Source organism: Cebus imitator, unplaced genomic scaffold (assembly GCF_001604975.1).
Source record: "Cebus imitator isolate Cc_AM_T3 unplaced genomic scaffold, Cebus_imitator-1.0 Scaffold308, whole genome shotgun sequence".
Taxonomy (NCBI): Eukaryota; Metazoa; Chordata; class Mammalia; order Primates; family Cebidae; genus Cebus; species Cebus imitator.
This window is the reverse complement of record NW_016107623.1, coordinates 2,545,830-2,573,012: the sequence shown is the minus strand read 5'-3', so window position 1 is coordinate 2,573,012 and position 27,183 is coordinate 2,545,830. Positions and strand designations below refer to the sequence as shown.

At 34.7% G+C, this 27,183-nt stretch overlaps 1 protein-coding gene across 3 annotated transcripts in view; it reads left to right on the top strand.

The window, feature by feature from the left end:
- PDCD10 (programmed cell death 10) overlaps nt 1-24,479 on the top strand; it is a 59,290-nt gene extending 34,811 nt beyond the window's left edge. For all 3 annotated transcript variants that reach the window (XM_017503277.2, XM_017503278.2, XM_017503280.2), the window contains 6 exons: nt 4,031-4,084; nt 11,706-11,823; nt 13,083-13,209; nt 20,699-20,777; nt 21,105-21,187; nt 23,994-24,479. In XM_017503277.2, the coding sequence (XP_017358766.1) occupies nt 4,031-4,084; nt 11,706-11,823; nt 13,083-13,209; nt 20,699-20,777; nt 21,105-21,187; nt 23,994-24,075 (543 nt within the window). In that variant the 3' untranslated portion in view covers nt 24,076-24,479. The remainder of the gene's footprint in view (nt 1-4,030; nt 4,085-11,705; nt 11,824-13,082; nt 13,210-20,698; nt 20,778-21,104; nt 21,188-23,993) is intronic.
- The last annotated feature ends 2,704 nt before the right edge of the window (nt 24,480-27,183 follow it).

Sequence of the window (27,183 nt, the reverse complement as noted above, 5' to 3'; positions counted from 1 at the left end):
TTTTACCTCTTTGGCAGTGACTTTTTGTGTGTAGTTGGTAAAATTGCTATTCCTGCAGAGGGAACGTTCTTAGCAATGGAGGCTTTGATTCGGCCATCTTGCTTTGCCTCCCCTCTTATCTTTTTTTCCTGTTAAGATAAACCAGACCTCAAACTTTCAGCATAGTAAACATTCTATAATGCAGATAGAGATTTTATCTACAACCCTACTATCCGGAATTGATCATAATCAACATTTTGGGTTTGAAGTACTGTTCTTCTTTTTCAAATGTTATTTAATCTTACCTGTTTCCTTATTTGTAAAACCGGGATAAACAGTGGTATACTTCATTATCCTAACAACTCTGTGAAATAAGTTGACGTAAAGTGTTTAAAATAGTACTAGTTATATAGTAAGTGTTAGCTATTATTGTTAAGAAATCTTTCACATGTATTTCACAGTTTTGTATACTTGTAGGCAGTGTTTTTAATGGAATATTTTTATAATAGGTGGTTCCGATTACATTTTTTTGCCAGACAGCTTGGCAACCCAAAGAACTGATTTCTTTTAGAAAGTGTTGAACTTCACATGTACATTTTACAGCTGATTGCATTATCTTCCTCTGTGACAGTTCAAAAACTAATAAGTAACCTCTTGATGCAATTAATTATTTCTTGCATGCTTATTATTATTTTTTTTACTTGACTCACCTCACTTTTATTTGAATCACAGGAGATGTATTTGAAGTATTTATTCTTGTAACTTGGCCCAGTTTAATTCTTCTTAAGAAATAGGATCAACAATCTTTGTTTAGTGTGGGTAGGGAGAGGAATGTCAACATGGAAAAAGTCAAATCTTGCCTGATTTTGAAGAAGCAAGTAGATTTGTACACAATTCGGATCCAGTTATTCTAATTATTTTGACCTTTAAAAAAACCAAACAACAACAGACCACACAGCTTTCACAAAAGTATGAAAGCAAGAGTCTTTTAAAACTTGAGTAACCGAAGGGCTAATGGATTTTTTTTTTTTAATTATGGTTTTAGGAAACTAGCTTGATGCTAGAAGAAACTGATACTTTTGGAAAGAGCAAAACAGTAAACGCACTCTTCATGGAATCAGTTATGTGGAAGCTTTTAAAATATTTTTATAAGTGAAGCAGAGTAAATTTGTCTGATTTGTGGTTGATAGTAAGTGTAAGTGTTCTTAAAGACTATCAACAATAAGTTACAGAAGGAACTCACAAAACAGAGTAGGCAGAATGGGGGATTGAGGTGAGACCTCCTGTTAGGCTCACCCAGCCTATCCGTTGTCTCCGAATGTGCTTCAGGAGGTACTTTTCCTTCCCTTTTAGGAGAGATGAAGTGTGTTACATACCTTTTCTCTCACTCTGATGCTCTTATTTTCTCTCACTCCTTTACTGGTTACGTGGACATACTGTATAACTGAGGCCCAAGCAGCCTCTCTGTGTCCCAGTATCCATTAATACAAGGTGCAGTCATATATTCCTCCTTCAGTGGACCCAAAATACAGTGTATGCACTATCAGTCACTACCAAGAAGGTTATTGTGTTTATTCTTTAAAGATGCCGTAGACGAAGACTGTTACCTTAAAGTTCAAAAACTGCTGGACTCTCAAGAGACTGGAAACAAAATGGAAATCCTTTTCTTTCCTAAATTTACATGAAATCATGACATCCCATGTGTTACCAACCCTAAAGAAACTTCTAAGTGGGAGAACTTCCCAGGAGGATGATTTTAAGAGGCCACAACACACTTTTTAAAGACCAGTTCAAATCCCATGTTTATAAAGACTTCTTTCTGTTTTAACTGATGGCTGTCACTCCACTTTTCATATAGCTTCTTCATGTTGTACATGTAGGAACTCAAGTACATGGTAGGAACTCAATAATGTGTTGGTCCTTAAAGAAGCAGCGTTGAAGAGATTCAATGGCTTCAATCTGGAAGAGTGAGTACAGGAAGTCAGGCTTGTTTACAGGATTTAGTGTCAAACTGAGTTTCTTCCTTTATAAAATGGAGAAGAAGACAACATAATCTTGCTACCTAAGTAGTATAGGCTGAAATTACAGATAGACTTAAGAACAGGTCAGTTAAATTTATGGATGAGAGATTAAATTCAGTTCAAACAGTAGGTAGGTGCCTGGTACTGTTTTGGACACCGTGGATATATCAATACCATATGAGTAAGAAAGCCTTTTGGCTTTATTGTAAGGCCTTTGGGTATATGCAGTCATGTGCCACATAACATTTCAGTCAGTGGTGGATGGATGGCATATATGATGGTTGTCCCATAAAATTATAATTGAGCTGAAAAATTCCTCTCACCTAGTGATGTTAAAGCCATTGTTCATTGTAGTGCAACACATTACCTCTTTTTGTTTACATACACAAATACTTAACATTGTCTTGCAGTTGCCTATAGTAGTCAGTTCAGTAAACGTAACAGGTTTGTAGCCTAGGCACAGTAGACAACATCATATAGCCTAGGTGTGTGGTAGGCTGTCCCTATAGGTTTATGTCAGTACATTTTGTGATGTTCACATAATGTTGAAATCACCTGATGACATGTTTCTCTAAACGTATCCATCCCCATCATTAAGCGATGCATGACTGCAGTGTATCTGCAAATGGCTTCCAGCAGAATTTCGGTGCAGTGCTTCTGAGCTCACAGATTTTTTTGATTTAGTGTATGTATGAGCTTCCTGTGACTTTGTCGTTGTTGTTAAGGTAGAAATCTAGAGTTGTTGATAACTATCTCAGATAGTCTTGTTAAGCTCTTCATGAACTTTTCTGGGGACTTTTACTTGTCTAGATCCTTTAACATACCATTCAGGGCAGTACAGAATGAACTAATATTGTTGATACTTGAAGGCATACAGCTGACTCAGACCTTTTTAAAAGAGGTCAGAGTGTGGTGTAAACCTTAGTAAGGAAATGGTTCCTATCAGAGTGGAAATATTCATTTTTTTAATGTCTGTCTCTGCCTCTCTCGCATAAGAACTTGAGATCTAATGAGCTATATTGTTATTTTAATCTTGTTAGTATTCACTATAATTACGGTAATTACTTTGAAGTAGGAAACTTTCTCCATTTTTTGGAAACATATCTTTGTTAATTATGAAATACTTATGTAGTTATTTCTTTCTACATTTGTTTACTGGGCTTTTTATGCCTTCGTTTTTACCCACTGAGGCAATATTAGATTTTACAAGATTGGTTAGAAGTCATGTTAAATATTAAGCTAAATGGTTTGTTGTTTTTTGGTGGATGAACTACCTTGTCAGATTCTGTTGCTTTTGCTTTGTGCTTAAGGTGAATAATTTGTAGGGAGATATGGTTCTTAGCATTTGTAACTTCTTGTTTAGAAAATAAATTGATTTAAAGTGTTAGAGATCCCATACAGAGGGGTGTGTGTGATTTCTAAAGCAAAACTTACATTTTTGTTTTCTCAAGGGAAGACTTTATTGCATAATATATGTTCATAAGATTTGTGTAGAAATATTCTGCTTGGTAAAAATCTATATAGGTTACATTGTTTCTAATTTAATATTGTCCCTAATAAAAAATAAATACAATTGAATTTTATTGAGTTAACTATCTCAATCCTTAAGGACTGAAAAAATCAGAATTTAACTAGATTTTTTTTTTTTTAAGTCTTGCGGTTAACTCTTTACAAATGGAATTATTTTTATGAAATTCTTTGCCTTTAGTTCTCTGAAAACTGAATTGATGTGTGTAGTAAGGATGTTAATCTTTTGAAATTATAAATCTCACATATTTGATATAAAAATTGAAAGCATTTGGATTGCTCTTAATTTTTTTATAAAAAATTAAGGACTTAAAATTTTTCATGGTTTTCATTGAAAATGTTTGATACCCTAATTGGAGAATTATGGTGATGTGCAATTATTAACAAGGATGTTTGTTGATTAAATGTTTAATGTAGTCATGTGATTGCTACAGAATGGAATCTCAGAAATGTGCTTTCCCAATAAAGTTGATATTCATAATGATTTTAAATTTTTATTGCAGCTAGAACGAGTAAATCTATCTGCAGCTCAGACACTGAGAGCCGCTTTCATTAAGGTGAGGTGCAAATAATTTATGATTATTAAAGTGTGCATTATTTGTAAATATAAGTACGTGATGGTTGCCAGTTTTTCTTTTAGTGAAACCCTTTTTAGCCATCTTATGCCTCTTTTACTATGTTCGATAAAGCTTAAAACACTTCCAGAAGATAAACTAGAACAAATGCTATATCATTAGCATTTATTTCATCTTTTTATCACTTTGTGCCTTTGAAACTGACTTTTTCAGAGTGTTATCTCATTAATTGTAGATTATATTTTTGAGGGTTTTTTTTTTTTTTGACCTTTTGAAAACTTACATGGCTGGGCATGGTGGCTCATCCCTGTCATCTCAGCACTTTGAGAGGTTGAGGCCTGGAGCTCAAGACCAGCCTGGGCAGTAGAGCGAGACCCCATATCTGCAGAAAATGAAAATATTAGCCAGGCATGGTGATGTGTACCTGTTGTTCATGCTACTTAGGAGGATAAGGCAGGAGGACTGCTAGAGCCCAGGAGTTTGAGGCTACAGTGAGCCATGATCGTGCCACTGTGATCCAGCCTGGGTGACGGAGCAAGACCCTGTCTCAAAATAAAGTGAAGATTTAAAAGTATTTGTAAAAGTTTAACTTGAGAAGGTATTCTTTCTATTGTTTAATTATAGAACATGAGTCTAACAAATATTTTTCAACAGGAAAATAATACCTTCAAATATGGTGAATTAAGTATACTTTGAGTATATACAGTTAAGTCACTCAAAATTAATTTTTTCATTGTCTTTAGACCTGAGCTGTTCAGTGGATTATCACTAGCCACATGTTGCTTTTGAGCATTTAAAATAAGACTAGTTCATATCAAGATATGTTCCAAGTTAAAATACACAGATTTTGAAGACTTCATATAAGGAAAAAGTAAACTAGCTTAGTAATAAGTATTTTATAATGATTACATGTTGATAATCTTTTGGATGTATGATTAAAATAATTTTACCTGTGTCTTTCTCCTGTTTTTTTAATGTGGCCACTTAAAATTACATAGGTTGCTGCTACTACATTTCTGTTGTACAGCCCTACTTCAGAGACTTACCGTACATGTTGAATGTATTCTTTAATGTAAAACTTTCATCTGGTCCTCCATCCCAGATATATATCATGGTGCCCAAAACATTAATTTTTGTGTTCCTTCCTGTCAGCAGCTTAAATAACCTGTGTTTTAGGTAAAGTATTGTAATGTTTTAATGTGGAATACATTTATATTTTAATTGGAGTTGAAACTATAAATCCATTCAGCTTGATTCTTTCATGTTACAAAAGTTTATTGATACCACTCTTTGCTGATAGCACAGGTAATGCCACTAGATATCTCATATTATCACAATCATCTATATTATATATGTTAGGCTAGAGCTTTTTTGATTTAATATCTTATGGTTCAAGGTGAGTGTATATACATTTAGTAGCTTCATTAAATTGCATCCCCCAAATCATTGGGTTAGTGAAGCAACACCATAATCATTTTTTTATTGTCGTTGTTGTTTTCTTCTTTGAGTGTTGGTTTGGTTTTGGAATGGCATATTTGATCATTAGGGGTGCATGATGCTATCTCAAGTATCTTTGTGGCCAAAAGAAGGAAAAGTAATCTGTACAGTATAGTGTTGCTTAGACAAAAGTCAAGTTTTCAGCTTTTCTAATACCAGGATCAGAGAGAAGACCCTGTCTGATGGAGTAGATAATATCTTCAATGTCATTCATAAGATAAAATAATAAATTTTATGAGGGTTTTTCTTGTAACATTCTAACATACAAGCTAATGATTTAATGCTTAAGCACAAATTATGTGACCGTGATAGATATGGTTTGATCCATGGATAAAGTTTATTGTCCATGGCATATGTTATTTATTTTGGAAGAAAACAAATTAGCTAACTTTGCATCGATGTATTTTTTTTTTTTATTGCACTGATGTATTTTTAATTATCACATTTAATTTGTTAAATTTCAAATGAAATTGAAGGAAGACATGTTAAAAACAAAGATGTTTATATTTTTTAAATTACAATTTTGGAAAAATTATGAAAGAAACCTCACCAGTCATAAAATCTTTTATATTCATACTTCCAATTATTGGTCCACAACAACAATTTTTATCATACTTTTGGAAGAAAAAGAGGATTAAAATTGTTTTTTCCCAAGATAATACTACTGAATATTTTAATATATATGCAGTTGACCTTTGAACAATGTGGAGGTTAGAGGTGCCAATCCCCTGCACAGTTGAAAATTTGAATATAAGTTTTGACTCCCAAAAAACTTAACTACTAAAAAAGCCTACTGTTGACTAGAACATCTTGCTGGTAGCAGGAACAGTCGATTAACATGTATTTTGTGTATCTTATATATTGTATACTGTGTTCTTAAGTTAGAGAAAAGATAATGTTATTAAGAAAATCATGAGGAAGAGAAAATATATTTATTATTCATTAAGTAGAAGTGGATCATTGTAAAGGTCTGCATCCTTGTCTTCACATTAAATAGGCTGAGGAGGAGGAAGAAGAGAAGGGGTTGGTCTTGCGAGCTCAGGGATGGCAGAAGTAGAGGCGGTGGATGGGGAGGCAAGAGAGGCAGGCACACTTAGTATAACTTTAATTTCTGACTTACTTGCTTTGTCATTTCTCAAAAAATGTTTCCATACAGTACCAATCTTCCAACATTTGCTTTAGCTTCAGTGCTCGTATCATAGAAGGGTCTATCATAAAGCAACCTTGAATAAACAGAATTCTTCTGCTGGATTATCTGATGTCCATTTGTTTTCTGGCACTCCTTCTTTCTCATTGTCTATTTACTCTTAAATTCCTCTTATATTCATATCTTGAAACCCTTCATTCTCTACCATTTTTATGGTATCTGCAATCTCTTTCATGATTTCCGTGGCTCTGTTGTAAATCCTGTGGAGTCATGCACAACATGTGGACACAGTTTTCTCTAGCAGAAATTTATTGTTTTAGGCTCCATAGGTTTTTCTATAGCAATGATACCATCAGTTGTGTAATCCTTCCGGACTTACCTGATATTCTTTCTACCAAGGATTGTTAACGTCCCTTTCCATAGAGGCTTTATGGTTCCTTGTATAGTGAGCCTTAAAAGTTCTTACAATCCTCAGATGTAGAGTCTGATTTAGAGGTATGGGGTTTTGGGACAAGAAGGCCACTTTGACACCTTCAGTATCTCATTGGGGTTCTGGGAGGCAAGGGACATTATCCAATATCAGATGAATTTTTAAAAATAATAATAAAGAAAGGCTAGTCGCAGAGGCTTGTAATCCTAGCACTTTTGGAGGCGGAAGTGTGAGGCTAGAGGCCAGAAGTTCAAGACCAGCCTAGGCAACATAGCAAGACCTTGTATCTAATTAAGTGTGTGTGTGTGTGTGTGTGTGTGTGTGTGTGTGTGTGTGTGTAGACATCTCTGATATCTATCTATCTCTCTCTCTATATATAGATAATATAGGTATCTCTATAGATAAATACATACAGTCAGAAGAACTTTTAAAGACCACCCCTTACTGCCAAGGTGCTTTCTAACTTCAGGAACAAAGCATTGATGGCACCAGTCTAGAGCAAGGGTTCTCTTTGTCTAGGTCGTCTTGTATGACCACAAAACTGGCAGCTGGTATTTTTCTTTTCCCTTCAAGGCTCCAGGGTTTAGCAGAATTGTAAATAAGGGCAGTCCTGATTATAAACCAAACTTCATTTGCACAAAAGAGTTGACCTATCCCTTCCTGCCTTAAATTCTGGAACTCACTTATCTGCCTTACTAATATTCTTTGTGGCTCTTTTTTTTCTTCAGAATAGGACACTTTGATCTGTATTAAAAACCTTTGATTCAGACAGATATCCTTTTTCCTTAAAGATTCTCATAATGGTGTGTGGGGACTTACTTGCTGCTGCTTATCAGCAGAATCTGCTTCTCCTGTTACTCCTGTTATCTTGACATTTTTTAAATGAAACCTCTTTCTAAAGTTATCAAACTATCCTTGGCTGGCATTAAATTCTTCAGCTTTAGACTTTTCCTTTTGCTTTGTCATAGAATGACTTTGCCTTTTCTTGAATCATATTACATTCTGTAGGTATGCCTTTCTTATAGATAATCCTGTACCCACATAAAAGCTGCATTTTCAACAAGAGACAAAAAGGTATTTCACAAAACATGCAAAGTTTTCCTACCTGTTGATGTAGCTGCAGCAATTGCTTCATTTCGTGAATTTCCTTTTTTTTTTTTTCCTTTGCAGTGATCCTTAGGCTGGATTCAGGCAATTCAGTATCACGCAGTTCACCTTCTTGTCATGTCATGTCTTTGCTGCATGAGCGCACTTCCAGCATCACTAGTGGCACTTTGTTGGTTCCCGTGGTGTTATTCCAGGTTTAGAGCATTTTGCACTGAACATGATGGGAAAAAAAAAAATGTGAGACCTGGGAGGTATTACTTTGTATTGGGATGTGCAGTTTGCTGGAGAGATGAACTGCTCACATGGAGATTATTAGAGTCACACAGTGTTTTAATCATATACTTACTAATACTTGAACTCACTGCAATAGCAATAGGAGGTGGCTTCAAACTTATTACATATACATATGTATTACAGTTAATTTTGTGCAGTTGTGATTTAATATTGCATCTGTACAGTTGTGTATATTTCTTTTAACTGCAAATAGCACCATGTATGGTCTGTGTTTGTGAGTTTTAACTTTTAACTTTTTAATAATTTTGTATATATTTTGATAGTAGATACTAAAATAGACTAGTAGATACCTATATTTTATGCATTCATAACGTATGTTTTTGTTATTCTTTTCACTATTTAGAGGCCACTCAGTTTGTAAATTTTCTCAAATTGTTGCTGATCTCCAAAAAAATTGTTCTATATATTTGTTGAAAAGTAACTGCATGTAAGTGAACCTGCGCAGTTAAAACCACTTCTTCAAGCTTTAGCTATATTCTGCTTGATTCTCTCTCTCCCTTATGTCTTTAAGAGCTTCCAACAGGTTGTCTCTCTTCCAGGTTGAGAATCACTGATCCACAAGAGTGTATGTTGCTGCCCTTCAGGTTATTTTTCTACTACAGCTGGGTTCTTTACAAAGATTAAACACCCATTAGAGTGTATTCTGGAAGAAAATCTAGAGGTGTAGATTGTCTCTTTGATTTAAGAGTATATCTATTCGTTTTGTTTGCTGGAGAGATGAACTGCTCACATGGAGGTGATTAGAGTCATTAAAAATTCAAGCTATTAAAATAAGAATTAGCTTAACCAGGTCTTTAGCCAGCAGGTACTAAGACTACTCCTTCCAAACTATGTACTGAGGTACCTGGTGGCCCATAGCAAATTCAGAGGGATACCACGAAGTATTTTAAAATTTTGCAGGTGTACAGTGATACTCAACATCTGTTTGACACTGCGTGGACTCCTAGCTTGAGGTGGATCGCAGTTCAGCATATTAGATTGTTCTACATTGCTTTCAATGGTGGTAGGTCATTGAGATGCTGGATTTCTTGTCCTGTGCTATGATCTAACAAAAATAACAGAAAAAAATGTGTGTGCAAGAGGAAATGAGAGTGGCAAGGTCCAATCTAAGTCCAGTGTTTGAGAAATTGTGAAGTGCCCAATAGGGACACACATGCCAGTAATAAGTGACCGTGGTTATTTAAGAATGAAGTAAAATATTTTTCTTTCAATTTATGTGTATTTTTTTTTTAAAGGCTGAGTAGTTAGGATGTAGTACTTAATAAGTTATTTGGACCTAATTATTTAATAAACAGCACTGTGAGGTATATCTCTTGACACTAAGGGCACTGAAAACTGAGAAAGTTAAGGACATCTGTGAGACTTCTGTAATGATCTAGCTTTAGCATTTTGGGGTCCCAGACTGAATTGGTATTGAAAACTTTATTCTCAGACTTTTAGCATTTAAACCTTTCAGTAGTTTATTATAAACTTAATCAGAGAGATGTTTTTCTTTTGTCATTCCCTACAAGCACATAGACAATGCCCCCCACCTATGCAAGATAATTCATTATGTAGGTAGATTTATTGCTTTTTAGAGGAGATAAAGTATTGTTACCAAATGCTACACTATATGTTACTTTGTGGCAGTTCACCACGTTAATGCTATAACAACACATCTTAAGCCATATTTGGACATCTTTTAAAGGAAACTCCTTTTTTAAAAAAAGTAGTTTGTTTGTTTAAAACGAGTTCTTATTCTTAATCACAGGCTGGAGTGCAGTGGCGTGATCACAGCTCACTGCAGCCTTGAACTCCTGGGCTCAAGCAGTCCTCCCACCTCAGCCACCCAAGTAGCTAGGACCACACCCACACCCCACCATGCCTGGTTAAAAAATAGATTCTTTCTTAAATATATATCAATGTAAGGAAAAGTCAACATAGTTTATAAAAGAAACAGGATTCAGTCAGACACAGTTTATTGTCATTAATCATCTATCAAAATGATTTTCCCTGAATATTATTTGACAGCATTTAAAATGATCCCAGGATTGAGATAAATGCGTGCATTTTCTTTTCTTATTTCATCCCACAACTCTTCAGTTTTTGATACTTGAGATCTAATGAGAAACAAGACAAGCTAATGGAAAGAGCAATAGAAAGAGAAGGAAACTGTATCTGCAGTGATAATCAGTGGAATTGAAGAGGCAGAGGTTAAGTGTGCTTGACACATAGGGTAACAAAAAGGTTGCCATCTGATTAAGATAGAAAATTGTGTTTCTATTTGCTGTTTAATATTAGAGCAAAAAGGAAAGAAAATCATCAGTATAACAATTAAAATTGATAGTCATCCTAAAGGAAACAAACATCAAGTGTGATTATTGAGTTTGGGAAAAACTGAAATCTGAAAATTAACTCTGGCTTTGGTAAACTCGGACAGAACTCTATGCTCAGTCTTGATATGGCTAGAAGATTTTATTGTCTTGGGAGTCTAAGTAACATAGAACCAATGCAAACTCAGTGAAATAAGCTCAAAAGGTAGTAAAAGGTTTAATGATGTTCTAGAAACCAGTGAAGGAAATATACTTGCTACAAAAATAAAATAGGAAATGAAAATCATTGTGTGGGAAAATGGTTAAGGTAATATTATATAGCTTCAGTAAAACCTTCAGAATAAATCCTTTTTTATTTTTCCTGGCATTCTCTTAATATAAATGCAAAGAGTATACAAAATACTAGATGGATTATTCCTTGGTCCTTGAGTTACATACAATATTAGCAAATTTTTAAAAAGTGTAAAAAACCCTCCGTATATTTAAAGTAATGAGAAGAGTAATTGATAGATTACTAAAACATATATAATCCTTATTTCTGTGTTATTAGTTCAAGTGCAAGAGAGTGTGTAAAGAAGGTGTAGAAAATATTAAGTTCTTTATGTTCAAATGGAAAATGGAACCTCAGTGATAGTAAAGAGCCAGGTGCACAAGCTCTAACAGCCCTTTAGCGAATGCCATCACGATACCTGCTTTGCAAAGATTTCTGCCCTTATAAGTTATCAGTGTAAGAAGTTCCCAATAAACAATTAAACTTTGGCTTTAAAATGTTGATTCCTTATCTATATTTCAAAACTAGTTTTCTCTTTATTATAGGCTGAAAAAGAAAATCCGGGTCTGACACAAGACATCATTATGAAAATTTTAGAGAAAAAAAGTGTAGAAGTTAACTTCACGGAATCCCTTCTTCGTATGGCAGCTGATGATGTAGAAGGTATCAGAAAGAAGAACCTTGTTTAAGTTTTACAAATGTTGAATAGCATTTCCTCTAAATCATTATTATTTGGCTAAAAAATCTAACTTCCCTGCGCTTTTCCCCCTTCCCTTCACTTGTGGTGGTGGTGGTGGTAGTGGTGGCTAATCTAGATAAAATAGAAAAATAGTTTTTTTTCTTGTTTTTTATATTTGTGAGATTTAATTACTTGAAGTTTGCTTATGCTACATGCTTTACTTTTTTCCTCCTTTATGTTTGGTGAGTTTCAGTTTTACTAAAAGATAAGCTATTTGGAATGTGTCAACTTTAAGCAAAAAACAGTTTGAAAATAATGAGGTTCTTGTTTGCTTGTTTTATTAACTTTAGTACAGCATCTTTTTTTCAAGCACAGATTTAAGAGAACAATATGCCCATTCTTTTTGCTTTTCTTTTTTTTACTTAAAAAAATGACTAGACATTGTTTTTACTTAAGTTTAGTAGCAATTTTCCCACTAATTTAGAAAAATGTGGACATTTAGTAGCCCATAATTATTAAGGGAGAACAAAAACCAGGTATTTTAACTGATTCCATGATTATAAGAAAGCCCTTATCATTATTTAGAGTTGAGCATTTGTACCCCATTACATCATAATGTATTTAATTGGTAGAGTTGTAATGCTGCCAAGCCTACAATGAATCTGGTAAATTCTGGTTGAACCTCCTTTCTGCAATTGCTCTTCTATGATCGCAGCCCTTGTGTTGGATTTGTGGTGGTGGTGGTTTTCGTTTTTAAGTGAGATTTCAAGAATGTGTAAAAGATTTTATTAGATTATTGGGGGGTTTAATATAATGAAGCAATGTATATTCAATATAGAGGTTTTAGATTTTTAAGCTAATCTTTCTCATTGGCAAATGGATATTACCTTGGCATTAGTTATGAATATTGTTATTTAAGGCTTCCTTGGGAAATGTAACGTCACAGCACTAATGAACTTAAGCCTCCCTTTTAAATCTTATTTTTTTTTTTAATGATTTCATGGGATTTCCTTTTTTCCCAAATTGAAAATATTATTTCATTTTCTGGTATTTTACTGGAAGGGAGCCCTGCTGTTATTACTGGACCAAGTTGAATGCTAATGAATTCTGCTTTGCAACTTTGTCTTTCCTGATTATCTGGCCTTTCTCCTCCCCCACCTGCCTTTGACCAACGTTGGAACTCTTAGTTACGAATTTGGCAGAGAGTCACAGGATGTTTTTTATTATATATTTATTTTATCAGAGTATATGATTGAACGACCAGAGCCAGAATTCCAAGACCTAAACGAAAAGGCACGAGCACTTAAACAAATTCTCAGTAAGATCCCAGATGAGATCAATGACAGAGTGAGGTTTCTGCAGACAATCAAGTAAGCAATTATTTGTTTTGTTTCTTCTTTTCTTAAAAGTACTTCCAAGGCACTACTCTTCTACATTTTTAAATTTTGGTATAACATTAACTTGAAATACTGATTTGAAATAAAATCTCAAATTTTTAAATACTGCATTTTATTAACTTTATGGCATTTGGTTTCAGGGTAAAACATTTTTTAGAATATTTAAAATGAATGAATGACGTGTCTAAACTGGAATGTAGCTTGAACTACATAAATGATGGAAAAATGTAAATGTTAGATAAACGCATAAACTGGATATGTCATAGAGATTGGTAGTAAGAGATACCAAAATTGTTATTTGGGAAATGACAGAAGTCGTTAAGATAACTAATGAACACTTAGGAATGAGTAGCATTTTCTAAGGCTGACTAAATAGTGAGCCTCTGCCTTTGGGGGATATAGGTGAAATAAGATCAAGAATATGCATGGGGCCAGGAGGCTGGCTGGTGAGCAGCAACAAGAAGGGTCATCCTAGAGCAGTAGTTCAGACCAGGGGTACTGTCTTCTGGAGTACAGTGAGGGGTGAGAGGGCAGGGGATTGAGTGAAAGCATAATCCCTACATAAGTATCTTTAAACTAGAGAGTCTGATAATTTTCTTCAGCCTCAGTGGATAGAAAACAAAGAAAGCTGGGAATACTTCCAGTGTCACTATCAATGCACGGTTTTGGTGAAACTTTAGGTAGATATTGCTGGGAGAAAAAGATTTAGCACAGGTCTTTTTCTGGAAGAGGCTGAGACATAAGTAGTAACTTTGAAGAACCTAAGGAGAGTCACTTGTAACAAATGTTAATATTCATCTTCTGGAGCTTGGGAAGTGGGAAGAGTGACAGCGGCCAGGCAGCCCAGCCTCATGAAGGCTCTATGCATGCCAGGGCCCACATGCATCCAATGTGTGGCTTCCCAACTTCCAGTATGCCCAAGAGGACGATCAGCCCAGCAAAAGGGGCAATAAAGGAATAGCCCAGCCGGGCGCGGTGGCTCAAGCCTGTAATCCCAGTACTTTGGGAGGCCGAGGCGGGTGGATCATGAGGTCAAGAGATCGAGACCATCCTGGTCAACATGGTGAAACCCCATCTCTACTAAAAATACAAAACATTAGCTGGGCATGGTGGCGCGTGCCTGTAATCCCAGCTACTCAGGAGGTTGAGGCAGGAGATTGCCTGAACCCAGGAGGCGGAGGTTGCGGTGAGCTGATATCGTGCCATTGCACTCCAGCCTGGGTAACAAGAGCGAAACTCTGTCTCAAAAAAAAAAAAAAAAAAAAAAGAAAAAGGAAGAGCCCAAAAGGAGATTGGCATGGCTGTCAGCTAACCTGCTTTTTCAGTAGTGGAAATGAAGCACAGAAAGGTAGCAGGAAAGGATAAATCTTTAGGCAAAAAAGTGCAAACAAAAGGGAAAAGAGTAGCAAAGTGAAAACAGGCCAAAGTGGCTAACCAGGAATAAAGATTTACCTGCAGAAAACAGAGAAACTCAAACTGAAGAGAGTCCAGCTTCTGAAGCAGGAGAGAAAGAAGCCCACCCTGATTAATATCATATACCATGTTTTTTTAACAGTGGTTCCTTGTCTCCCTTCTTAAAAAATCCAGAGGAATGTTTTTATCAACTGTGCTTTAAATGCAAGTTTTTTAGTAGCTCTGGAAACATTTAAGGAAGGAATCCCACCCCGTCCCATTTTTTAGGTGTAAATGCTTTTTTTTTTTTTTTTTTTTTTAAGGTGAAATAATTTGCTGGTTACTTTTTGGTACAACCAGAAAATAATGTTGGATATTGAATTATGAGAAGCCTTGACTGTTATGAGTGTCAGCTTAATATTGCATACATGGGTGGTTGGTTTTTATGTCCCATAATTTAAAGCATACTCAATGGCAAAGGAGTCACAGTCCTGCATTTGATATCTTGAACATTTTTAATTACTTCACTCTGTCACCCAGGCTGGACTGCAGTGGCGTGATCATAGCTTACTGCACCCTCAACCTCCTGGGCTCAACCAGTCCTTCCTTCCACCTCAGCTTCCTGAGTAGCTGGGACTACAGGTGTACACCACCACACCAGGCTAATTTTTTGTGTGTGTCTTAGTAGAGACCACATCTCCCTACATCGCCCAGGCTGGTCTCTAACCTCTGAGCTCAACTGACCCTCCTGCCTTGGCTTCCCAAAGTGTTGGGATTACAGGAGCGAGCCACCACACCTGTCCTTAAATTACTACTACTCTTTATGTTGTTTTCTAGTATTTTAGTAGAATTGTTTAGTATTTAGTAGAATTGTTTCCTTGGGCAAACCACTCCTTGTCAGAAGTGTGTGCACTGTGTAACATCTTTGGCCATGGTAGTCATGTTTTTCTAATAACTTTGTTAATGTGCTGTGAAAGATTGAAGTATGTAGTGTATATGCTATTAAATTGTGACTTGGTGGGATGTATGTAACAGCTTATCAAAATTTTTAAGGAAATTTTGCCTCCTTTGTAAGGTGGAAAGTCACTGGAATAACTTTAAAGAAGAAGAATGATACATGTCTTTTTAGATTTTGCAGTACATATGTTGTGTACAAATTGAAATGTCTGTGTACTGATCCTCAACACAACCGATAAAATCTCTCGATTAGGAAAGAAAAATAAAACATTCATCTTTTGAAAATAGTATTCTTTGTAATTCACATTGAGAAATGCTATTTTAGCTTGTTTGGATACCTAGCTAGTTTGGATGCTCTGTTTTGAGTCACATAAAGAGAGAATGCAACTATTTAGCTTCCTTAGGTGCAAACCTTGGTGCCATATATGAAAATATTTTTCTGTGTACATATGGATAACATAAGTCCCATAGAAAATAACGTTTCGTGATAGGTATGCAACCCAGCTATCAAGGAATGACTCTCCTCTTTGACAAAATTAAGGACCAGGAATATGAAAAAGGCTTTTAATTAAATGGCTAAAATCTGTGTCACAATGGACAAACACTAAGGGTTTTATATTTTACCTTTCCTATAGAACAGCCCCAACGTCCTTTTCTATTTTTAATATGTGAAGGGGGAAGATAATCAGCTGTTTATGGAGCTTTATTTTTAATCTGGTACAAGTTGAGCATCCCTAATTTGAATATCAGAAATTCTCAATGCTCCAAAATCTGAAACTTTTTGAGCACCGTGACATGACACCGTAAGCGGAAAATTCCACATCTAATGCCATGTGATAGGTTGTAGTCAAAACACAATCAAGACTTTGTTGTCTGCACAAAATACATGCATCTATGAATGCAGCTTTATGAAATACAAATGAATTTCATGTTTAGTCTTGGACCTCATCCCTAAGTGTAAAGATTTCTGGTCTCAAGCATTTCATTTAAGGGAGACTTGCCCTGTATAGTTAAAGATGTTTGGTCTGTAAAAGAATAAATTGTCAGTGATCCCAAACTTGGTTTTTAGACTATTTGTTTCTAAAGTTTTCAAATAATTTAGTAAGTTTTCATTTGCTTTGATAATCATGTACTCATTGATGAGCTGTGATAACATTTCTATGAAGATATGACATTTAAATATAATATTTGCAGATTTTGCTTCAGATTGTCAAAGTAGGTTTACATAATTGATGTCATCTTAATAGCAATCAGTTATATAGGACTTATATGCTAAGCACTGTTTTGATCACTTTACATATGTTTACCTATCACAACAACCCAGTAACAAGTGAGGAAATTGAAGCAGGCATAGAATGTTCGGTAGGGTCACAGACCTTACCTAGTAAGTGGTAGAGCTGGATTTCAACCCAGGCAATCTGATGCCAGGTGTTCACTGCTATTTCCCAATTGTAGACTTATAATGTTGATCTAGTCTGGTGATTGAAAAAGGAGTTTCTGCCATTTGAAAGAAGTGTGATGAAGGATATCTTAACATAAAATGCCAGTACGTGTGAAAGATAACACGTACTGGCATTTTATGTTTGTGGTTGAAGCTGGGGTCGAAATACAGCCTAGAGTCCTCATCCTGACACTTTGACATCCTCTTTCTCCCTACAGACTTCTGAGACATCTCTGCTAAACCGTCTGTGACTCTAGGGAGCTACAGTTTAAAAACCACATTATTAACAGCACATTTAGTCATAAGGAAATTGAGCTTAAGAGTCTTGTCCGTAGTCATTGACAGGCTTTCGTTAAGGTGTTGTTTCATTTATGAGGGGGTTATAATACTTCAGTTCTGTTTTCTACAGTATACTCATTTAGCACAATTGAATTAAGAGTAATGGCAGTGAAAATTTACTTCTTAACCATTTGAGGAGGGATAATTTGCCCTGGCAAGTTTGTTGATCTGTTTGTTAATTTCTGAGACTAAAATTAAACCACATATGAATAGCATAGATAGGCTAAAGTATAATTATTTGTATCACTGACATATATTGGTACATTCTGATGTATGCTCTTACCACTATTAATTGGCAAATTAGTGAATAAAATTTCACTAAAATAGAAAATGATTTCTCCTTCAGGTAAAGCATATTGTGCAGTTGCTGTTTCTCAAATATTTTACTTCCCTTAAATCTAAGATAGTTAAACCCTTCGTTCATTTTAGCAACATTTTTCAATAAGCATATGTCAGACATATTACACCAAGTACTATAGGTGATGCTATAGATCGTATCAAAGTATAAGAAAAAAGATTCCTGACAGCTAAAAAATATTCAATTTTGAATATATTAGCAGACCTAGGTTTGAATCTCCATTCCCACATTAAGCTGTGTAACCTTAGATATAAGTTGCTTAACTTCTGTCATTTTAGTTTGTGCCTCTGAAAATGAGAGTAATGACTTGTGAGAATTCAAAGGAATGATGTACGTGAAGTCCCTAGCACAGAACCTAGCATACAGTCAGCAGTGCCTGCTGTAATAGCATTGTGAAATGAGGGTTTTCCCCACTTCTGTCAATGGAGTTGATTAGGAAAAATGATCCAGCAAATAAATATTTTAAAAGGACTGTTGATCAGTGAATGTCTGACTACATTTGAGCTATGCAAATATTTTATAAAATTAATTTATATTTTTTGAAGTCCAGTACATCTCAGTTAATGGACAACTAGTAGAGACTCGTGCTTTAATAGATCAAAATTAAAAAGCCAGGTATTTATTTACCGTTTGTAATCTGCATTTGTGTATTCTTAGGCCAAAATTTAGCCAGGTTTATTTGTTTTAAGTTAGGAGTTTTCATAAGATTTATGTTTATGTTTCATCTGAAGCCTTTGTCTTTCAGTGTATGTTTTGCAAAGCTGCACTACTGTTAGCTTAGTGCAAACTGCTAAGTTCTTTATCCTTCTGCTCATAGTATTTAGCTTCCCTAGTTGCAAACCTTGGTGCCATAAATGAAAATACTTTGCTGCAGATTGTTTCTAGAGAACATTTTTTTCTACGATTTGGTAGGGATTTAAGTCTTTTTTCTCGTGTCCAAACAGAAGGCCAGGCTTAGGAATAAACAGCCTTGGTTGACAGAGTTCTCTGTAAAGCTCTGTTCCAATAAGGCATTAAACCCTAGCCCCAGGTTTTCAAACCTGACTCATCAGCAGAGTTGTTTGTCCCCCACCCCCTTTTAAAGTAGAGATTTCCAATATTTATCAGCAGGTCTCTCTTTTTTTGTCCAGCAAAACCTTCCCTTCTTCTCTCGTCTTTTTGTCTCTCTAGATGTGTGGAGCAAAATGTTTCATACTCACTCTTTTGACTTGTAGAATACAGCCATTGTCATTGTATATGAAACATATGTTCATCTTGATGACTACCCCTGAAAACACATTTTATTCCTCTTTAGCAGAATACTGAAATATACCACAAAGTGAGACTGCAACAAACTTCTGTCTGATCACTGTGTAATTTGCTTCATTGTATTCCATTTTAAATAACTCCATTGTGGATTTGGAGAAACTTGCACATTTAGACAGTTACCTTTTTTGTTGAAACTGCAATTTTTCTCACATAATAGTCCTATGATAGCATTTTGTTAAACAGTCGTAGGTTTATGTCCATCACACCAATATACAAAGATTCAACTTGCTTAAGCCATAAACGAAGGAATAGTTATCTAATTAAAAACTGCTGTTACTAAACCAGAGGCAAAAAAAAAAAATTGGACAGACAACATTTATGTAAGACTTATTGTCCTACTTGAATACGTAATGTTTTCAGGTTTCAGCCCAGTACATGTTTGACCTGAGAGAGGTAATAAGTAAAATGTTATTGAAATAATTAATGAAAATGTAATTACTACTTCAGAGTAATCTAAAATACTTGTTTATATCAAAACTCTGTATGCTTTTAATTCTTAAAGTTTCTACATGCTTATTTACTGAAAAATATGCTGGGAAACACACACATGCATACAGAAACCTGGACACTGAAGTTTTTCTCCCCTTGAAATAAGAGTGCTGAAATGTTTCAATATGAAATAACTGAAATCTGACATTTTTAATTAATGATAGTAATAAAATGTTATGTTTAGGATGGTGCAGATTTACATCTTACTCATTTCCTCACAGTTGCATTTGAATAGGTTTTTGTAGTGACTAACAGCTAAGCGAATGGATGTGAAAAAGAAGGTTTGTCTTAGAGAATGTGAGGCTATTTAAGAATGCAGAATCACATTACAGTTTGACAAAAAAATTGCTATGAGGTTAGAATGGAAATCAAAAGGGGCTAGATATAAAGGCAAAAAAGTTCAGAAAAAATGGTGCATGGATAGGAAGAACAGTTAACTCAAATGAGAATTACTGATTTCTTCTTTTTCTTTCTTTAGAAATGGGAGGAAGGTGTTGATGCTTATGTAGTCAAAGAGTGATTTCTGGAAAGGTTAAAGTAGAAGAATGTTGTGATGTTGTCTCTCCCAGTAATTTAAATATATTTTCCAAGGGGAATAGTGACTGACAGCAAGCGTTTGAAAGAGGAGGATATTTGGTGGCTGGGTAGAACCTAAAAGTGTCTATAAAAGAGTAAAGGAGGAGGAATATTTTCTGAGGAGGAACTGTTTTATGTTAAACATCAAAACTAATAGGTATCTAGCATCAGTGTTGTTAAATACAGAATTGAGTTATATGTATATGTAATGCAGAATTTCATAAAATTGTTATTGTTCAAATAACAAAAGTAGAGAATATGATAACTTGAATTTAGCTACGTTAGCTAGAGGAAAGAAAAATTTTAAAATGGGAAAAGACAGGCATAGGTAATGGTAATCCTTTTATAAATTTGAGTAGGGAATGCTGAATGAAATGTGATTGATTGGAGAAAGTGGGTGTTGGTTGGCAACCTTGGTTAGTGATGCAAGAGAATTAGGATTACAGAGGGATACAGGCTTAAAACCTCCATGGCAACCAGCTAGCCAAGAGGTTGGCTCTTGATGAAGTGATTGTACTTACGATAATTGTGTGCTGTGATTAGATTGAGTGTACTTAATTTCTTTCAAATGGAGCTGATAATCTTTATTCTTTTCCCAACAGGGATATAGCTAGTGCAATAAAAGAACTCCTTGATACAGTGAATAATGTCTTCAAGAAATATCAATACCAGAACCGCAGGGTATGTTTAGTAGAAGCCTTCCTAGGTGACACCCTAGATGTTGGTTTATGCCTAGTTGTTTTATCGATTTAAACATAAGATTGATTATTGGAAATAGTTTTGTGTCATTAACCATTGGTTTATCCTTGAATTTAAATATGCCTTCTTATTTAAAAAAATGATTTAAACAATTATTTAATAATAATTTAATAAATAATTGTTGCCTATTAGTAATATTCATGTAAAGTGCATCATGCCATCATTCCATATTCTGTGTACTCTCCTGTCCTTGCCTTTGGCTTTTGTGATTATTTAGTATGTTTTTCTTATTATATTTCATGTCTGTAGGCACTTGAACACCAAAAGAAAGAATTTGTAAAGTACTCCAAAAGTTTCAGTGATACTCTGAAAACGTATTTTAAAGATGGCAAGTAAGTACTATAATTTATCCTTTACTTTTAAAATTAGATTATGTTGTTTTATATGATAAGAAAACCATATAAATTAAGCCCTTTTACTTTGTTTGTATTCCAGGCAACTGGTAATCAAGCCAGACCATTAAAAATAGAAAATGAATGGTCGCTAATCTAGCCATAACTCCATTCTAGAGCAGAAGTTATCAGATGTTTTCTGAAAAGAGCCAGATAGTAAATATGTTAGATTTGGTGGGCCTGTTGCCATTATCCACCTCGTCTCTACTGTTGTAGTACAGAAACAAGCCTGTAGTACAGGCAAGGAGGTGTGACTGTGTTTTAATAAAACTTTATACAAAATTCAAATGTCGGTATCTTGAAATAATTTTTACCTGTCCGATAATATTTTTATTATTTTTTTAGCATTTAAAAATGTAAAAAGCATTTTTAGTGTATTGGTCTACTTTATACACTCCTGAAACAATGGTTCTCAAACTTTAGTAGCATCAGAGTCATCTGAAGAACTTGTTACAGCACAAATTGCAAATTGCTCAAGGGTCACGCTTCCAGAATTTGATTTCTTTGGTCTAGGGTGGAGCCCAAGAATTTGCATTTCTTAGAAATTTTCAGATGATACTGACATCACAGGTGTGTTGAGAACTACTGTACTAAAGTTAAAGCAATAGTTATCAATCCTTCCTATGCATTAGAGTCACTTGAGGCCAGTTTTTAAAAAATTTATTGCCTAGGCCCCACCTGCAGAGATTCTGATTCAGTTGGCTGGGCGTGGAGCCAGGCTTTAGATGTTACGTAAAAGTGCGCCAGATGTTTTTAAAGTGCTGTAAAGGTTTTGATTCACTGTCCTGGTAAGAGGCTTTCACAGCATCATTCTATAAAGTAGGAAATTTACTAAAATGTAAATTGGACATTATTTTTAAATTTACATATAATTGGTTGTAATGCACTATAAAAAACCAAGAGATTTTATATATTTTAACATACATACATGCATATATATATATATATATATATATATGCAATGTGTAAACTGATGCAGAGGCCGGCCACATAGTTATTTGCACTTCAAGTCAAATGTGAGAATTTTTTTAACAAGATTATTTTTTAACATTGATTAAAGTCAGAAAAGTAATCTAAATAGAGACCTCAGTCATCCCACCCTACTATCCAGGTTTTAAGATCTCTATATTCATGTCATATCATTACATTATAGTAATATTTAAAAATGATAAAAATACATTAAGTAGAACTCAATTTTCAGAGTCAAACATGTTAATTTTTAACAGTTCAAACATCTTGAAATATTTACATTGTGAATTAGAGATATCGAGCTAAATTTTATTAATTGTTTTATGGTGATGTTCCGTACATAGGTTTGTCTAAGGGACATGCTCCTTGATGACTTAATAAGCTGGCAGTTGTGTTTTGAAAATAAACTTTAATCTATGCTAAGCCCAAATAACCAAAAACATATTAAAAGAATAATTTACATGATGGGATCATTATTTCTGATTTTAATTACTATTATGGAATAAGCACATTGAAAGGTAGACATTAGAGCCTAATTTTCATTAATTTGAAATTATTTACTCCAAATATGGATAATTCAGTCTCCTTGCTACTACTTTCTCTCCATTTGGTAGCTTTTTAAGATTCCAGTTCTTTGTGTATGAATAATGTGCTGTGAGTTTTGTATGTCTCCTCAAAACAGAAAATTAGTGGTAGAGCCTGATCTTTAAGCCATGGATTTGCATTGATTCAGCTATTTATTTCTGGGCCTTCTTTTTTTTTTTTTTTTTTTTTGAGATGGAGTCTTGCTCTGTCACCCAATTTGGAGTACAGTGGCACAGTCTTGGCTCACTGCAACCTCTGCCTCCCAGGTTCAAGCAGTTCTCCTGCCTCAGCCTCCCGAGTAGCTGGGATTACAGCTACCTGCCACCACAATTTTTAGTAGAGACCAGGTTTCACCATGTTGGCCAGGATGGTATCCAACTCCTGACCTCGTGATCCGCCTGCCTGGGCCTCCCAAAGTGCTGGGATTACAGGCGTGAGCCATGGCGCCTGGCCCCTGGGCCCTCTCTTTTGAGAAATGTCTAGGATGCAGGTACATGCTATATATGATACAAGACTGTTAAGACCCCACAGTGGGAATAGGGTGTCAGCTCTCTGTTCCAGCCACATGAAGATGAGCCGTTAGGAGAATGTGGTGGAGCACAAAGCCAATTTTAAAGAATGTATTTTTATATGTTGTCAGCTCCCAGATTTTGAAACTGCATGATTATTTTAAAAGTATGTTTATAGTAAAAGTAGTTTGTAGTTTAGAATTTCTACCTTTTTTTTTAAGGAGATAAAAAAGATTGGGATGAATCAGATTAGAAGTAATTAACTTTTTCTTGAGTATTTATTATGCCTGTTAATGTACAAGATTTTGAGATGATACTTTGCTAGATTTTACTTGTTAACTTCTATGAAGCCACAGCTGGAGACCACATCTGAATCCTCCTTTTGGCCAGTTAACTTGTTCCATCTATAAATGAACTGGGGTTGTTGAGGTGCTAACCTATCATTAGCAGCCCTCCGATACTTTATTGCCAGTCAGACCCACCAGGGGGCAGTAATTCCTAGTTAGTTTAAAATGATGCAAGGCTGTGAAATCCTAAATTGGAATAAAAATTTTAATACTCTGTACTAATTTGTCTTTTTTTTCTTATTAAATTGATTTTATTGCTACTGTTAATAGTATAAATCTTAAAGGGTGATTTTTTTTTTGGTTGAAATTAATGCTTATTCTTTTCTTTTTAAACAGGGCAATAAATGTGTTCATAAGTGCCAACCGACTAATTCATCAAACCAACTTAATACTTCAGACCTTCAAAACTGTGGCCTGAAAGTTGTATATGTTAAGAGATGTACTTCTCAGTGGCAGTATTGAACTGCCTTTATCTGTAAATTTTAAAGTTTGACTGTATAAATTATCAGTCCCTCCTGAAGGGATCTAATCCAGGATGTTGAATGGGATTATTGCCATCTTACACCATATTTTTGTAAAATGTAGCTTAATCATAATCTCACACTGAAGATTTTGCATCACTTTTGCTATTATCATTCTTTTAAGAATTATAAGCCAAATGAATTTACGCCTTAATGTGTCATTATATAACATTCCTTAAAAGAATTGTAAATATTGGTGTTTGTTTCTGACATTTTAACTTGAAAGCGATATGCTGCAAGATAATGTATTTAACAATATTTGGTGGCAAATATTCAATAAATAGTTTACATCTGTTAAACATTTCTTTACTTGAAAAAAAAATGCACGTGTGTGTGTGTCACAAGACCAAGACAACTTGGTATAATGTCTAAAAAACTTCTAACGGGAGCTTATCAGCAGTTTATCATCAAATAATAAATCAACAAGAATTTCTATTTTTGTCCTTACTCACTTTGGACAAGAAGTAGTCAATGGAAATATTTTTGTTAATTATTACATATAAGGTACTGAGTATTTTTATATGATTTCCAACCTGTTTTAAAAGAGTTATAAGAAATGGCATTTTCTAGTGCTTTCACACTATAATGCCACTATTTTAACTCTTGTGACAAATGTAGATTTGACTCCGCTGAAAAATTAAGTCTTTCATATACGGGGCCCTCATAAGCTTTGCACAGTTTTTTCCCCCAAAATAGCCACAATTAATTTGAAGCTGTAGCAATAGCTGGATTGAAATTGTCATGTTAATATTCTATACATTTTCTTCAACTAGGTACAGTTTTATTTCACCATAGAGCAGTTTTAAGGAAATTATGTATCAAGTATTCATGTAAAGTGGTTTCATTTTTCAATTATGATAAAAGGGAAGAAATCAGAATTTGCTTATTTTTATAAAGATTTTAAATGTTAAACTAAGTTTCTGTTGGCAGTATACTTTTTGCTGTTATGCAACTGTTATTTTTTCTCCATTTTAAAAAACATTTTTAAAGAATTACTGTCATTGGCACCATATTAAATGGATATGGAAAATATGTTGAAAGGAGCAAAAAACCACAGGCAATTGGATGAAATCTCTTAACTAATGAACATTATACTGACTGACTTTTTTTTTCTTCAAAGATATGTAGCCAGTAAAACAAGTAGAATGGTGACCTTTATTATTTATTTTTGGCATAAGCTATCATTCACTCTTGGAGGTAGATGAGTGATCATTTGCTGAATAGACTTGTGGATACAGGAAGAAGAAAAGATCCTGTTTTATTTGCAGCAGACTTTTTTTTAACATCATTTCTAACATCATCTAACATTTAACATTGTCATTGATTCTGCTGTCTTTACCCTCCTTAAGAGAACTCAGCTGGCTACTAGAGGTGCCTCAAATCACCTGTTTTTGTAAGCCTTTCATATTTTCATTCCACTATCCATTATTTCTGACTTGTTTTCACAAAATATTCCTTTGCAAAGGAGGCTTATTCTTATAATACTTTAGTTTCTTTTGTGATTCTGCCAACAGGGCTGGGTTTGCGGTAAAGAAAAGTGGCTTCAGAGGAAAGGAAGAGGAGGAATAACAGTCCTATGATTTAGCTATCTTACCATTGAGGAAACTGACAGAGCTTAGGGTACACAGCTGGTAACTGCTAGGGCCAGAATTTAAATTTGTGTCCAGAGTCCATGTTCTTTTCACTGAACTGTACTGTTTCTATTACTGAAAATATATCTTGTTTAGGGTATTAGTTCCCAAAAACACCAATTTGAGAACCCTATCCATGATCCACAGGAAAATGAGAAAAATTAGAACAATGATTATTTTTTTATAAATCTAACCGTATTCCTTTTAAAGGTTCATGGAGATTACTGCTGTTTTGGATGTTTAAAATACCCCCCCCCTTCCGCACTTCTTTTTAAATAAACGATATAATAGTAATTTTTTTCTAAATGACTTTTAAAAACCTTATTAGGCAAAACAGGTTGACAACTCATTATCAGACTGTCTTAATTTAAACATTTTATATGGAAATTTCAAATTTACAGAAAATTAGCAAGCATAAGAATAGTGCAAAGAATATCTGTAGGTCCTTTACCCAGACTCAACTATTCAAAGTTTACCCTCTTCATTTTATTGTTTGCTTTTTTGTTTGTCCTGCCTTAAGTCTCCTTTACTCTGAATTAATTCCATGGCCACCTTGGTCTTTTATAGCATTGAATTGGATTTAAGTTACACATTCTTGGTGAGAATACTCTGTTGATGGTACTGTGTCATTATGGTATGACCCTGGGGGCACACAATGTCCATCTTACTAGTAGTGTTAATTTTGATCACCTGATTAAGGTAGTGTCCAATTTCTCCAATGTGTAGTTTACTGTGTTTTACCTTGTACTTAATAAGCAATCTGTGGGAGACTCTTAAGTCTATGCTAACATTTTCATTCAGGATTTAGCATGCACTGATGATTCTTGATTATTCAATTTCCAACTTCAGCATTCTTTTCACATGTACCAGTTGGCAATTAATATTTTATGTAGCCCTCTTTTCTCCCCTTACCCTCCAGTTCATCCATCTATAGCCACCTCATTTTTACATCTATTATTGATATAAACTCATCCTTTTTAATGTTTTTCCAGTGGTTTTTAATTAATTTTACCATAGTTACTTTGATGCTCAAGTTGCCTTAGATTTGCACGGTAGAAACTATTGAGCTGGCTCCCATGTCCTTGTGTCATCCTCTGTCATTTGTTTAAAGTACTTCTTACATTATATAGAAGATATTCCGGGATCTAGAATCAGCAGTTTCTCCATAGAACCCCAGGGAATATTAGATACCTAGATCTGGATGCTGGATGTGCTCATTGCTACTGGGCATCTGTTTCTAGGCTATTCCGTAGACAGAACTAGAAAAGTCATATGTACAGTTGGCCCTCTGTATCCATAGGTTGTGCGTATGTGAATTCCACATCCCTGGATTCAACCAACTGGGGATCAAAAAATATTCAACTAAATAAGATA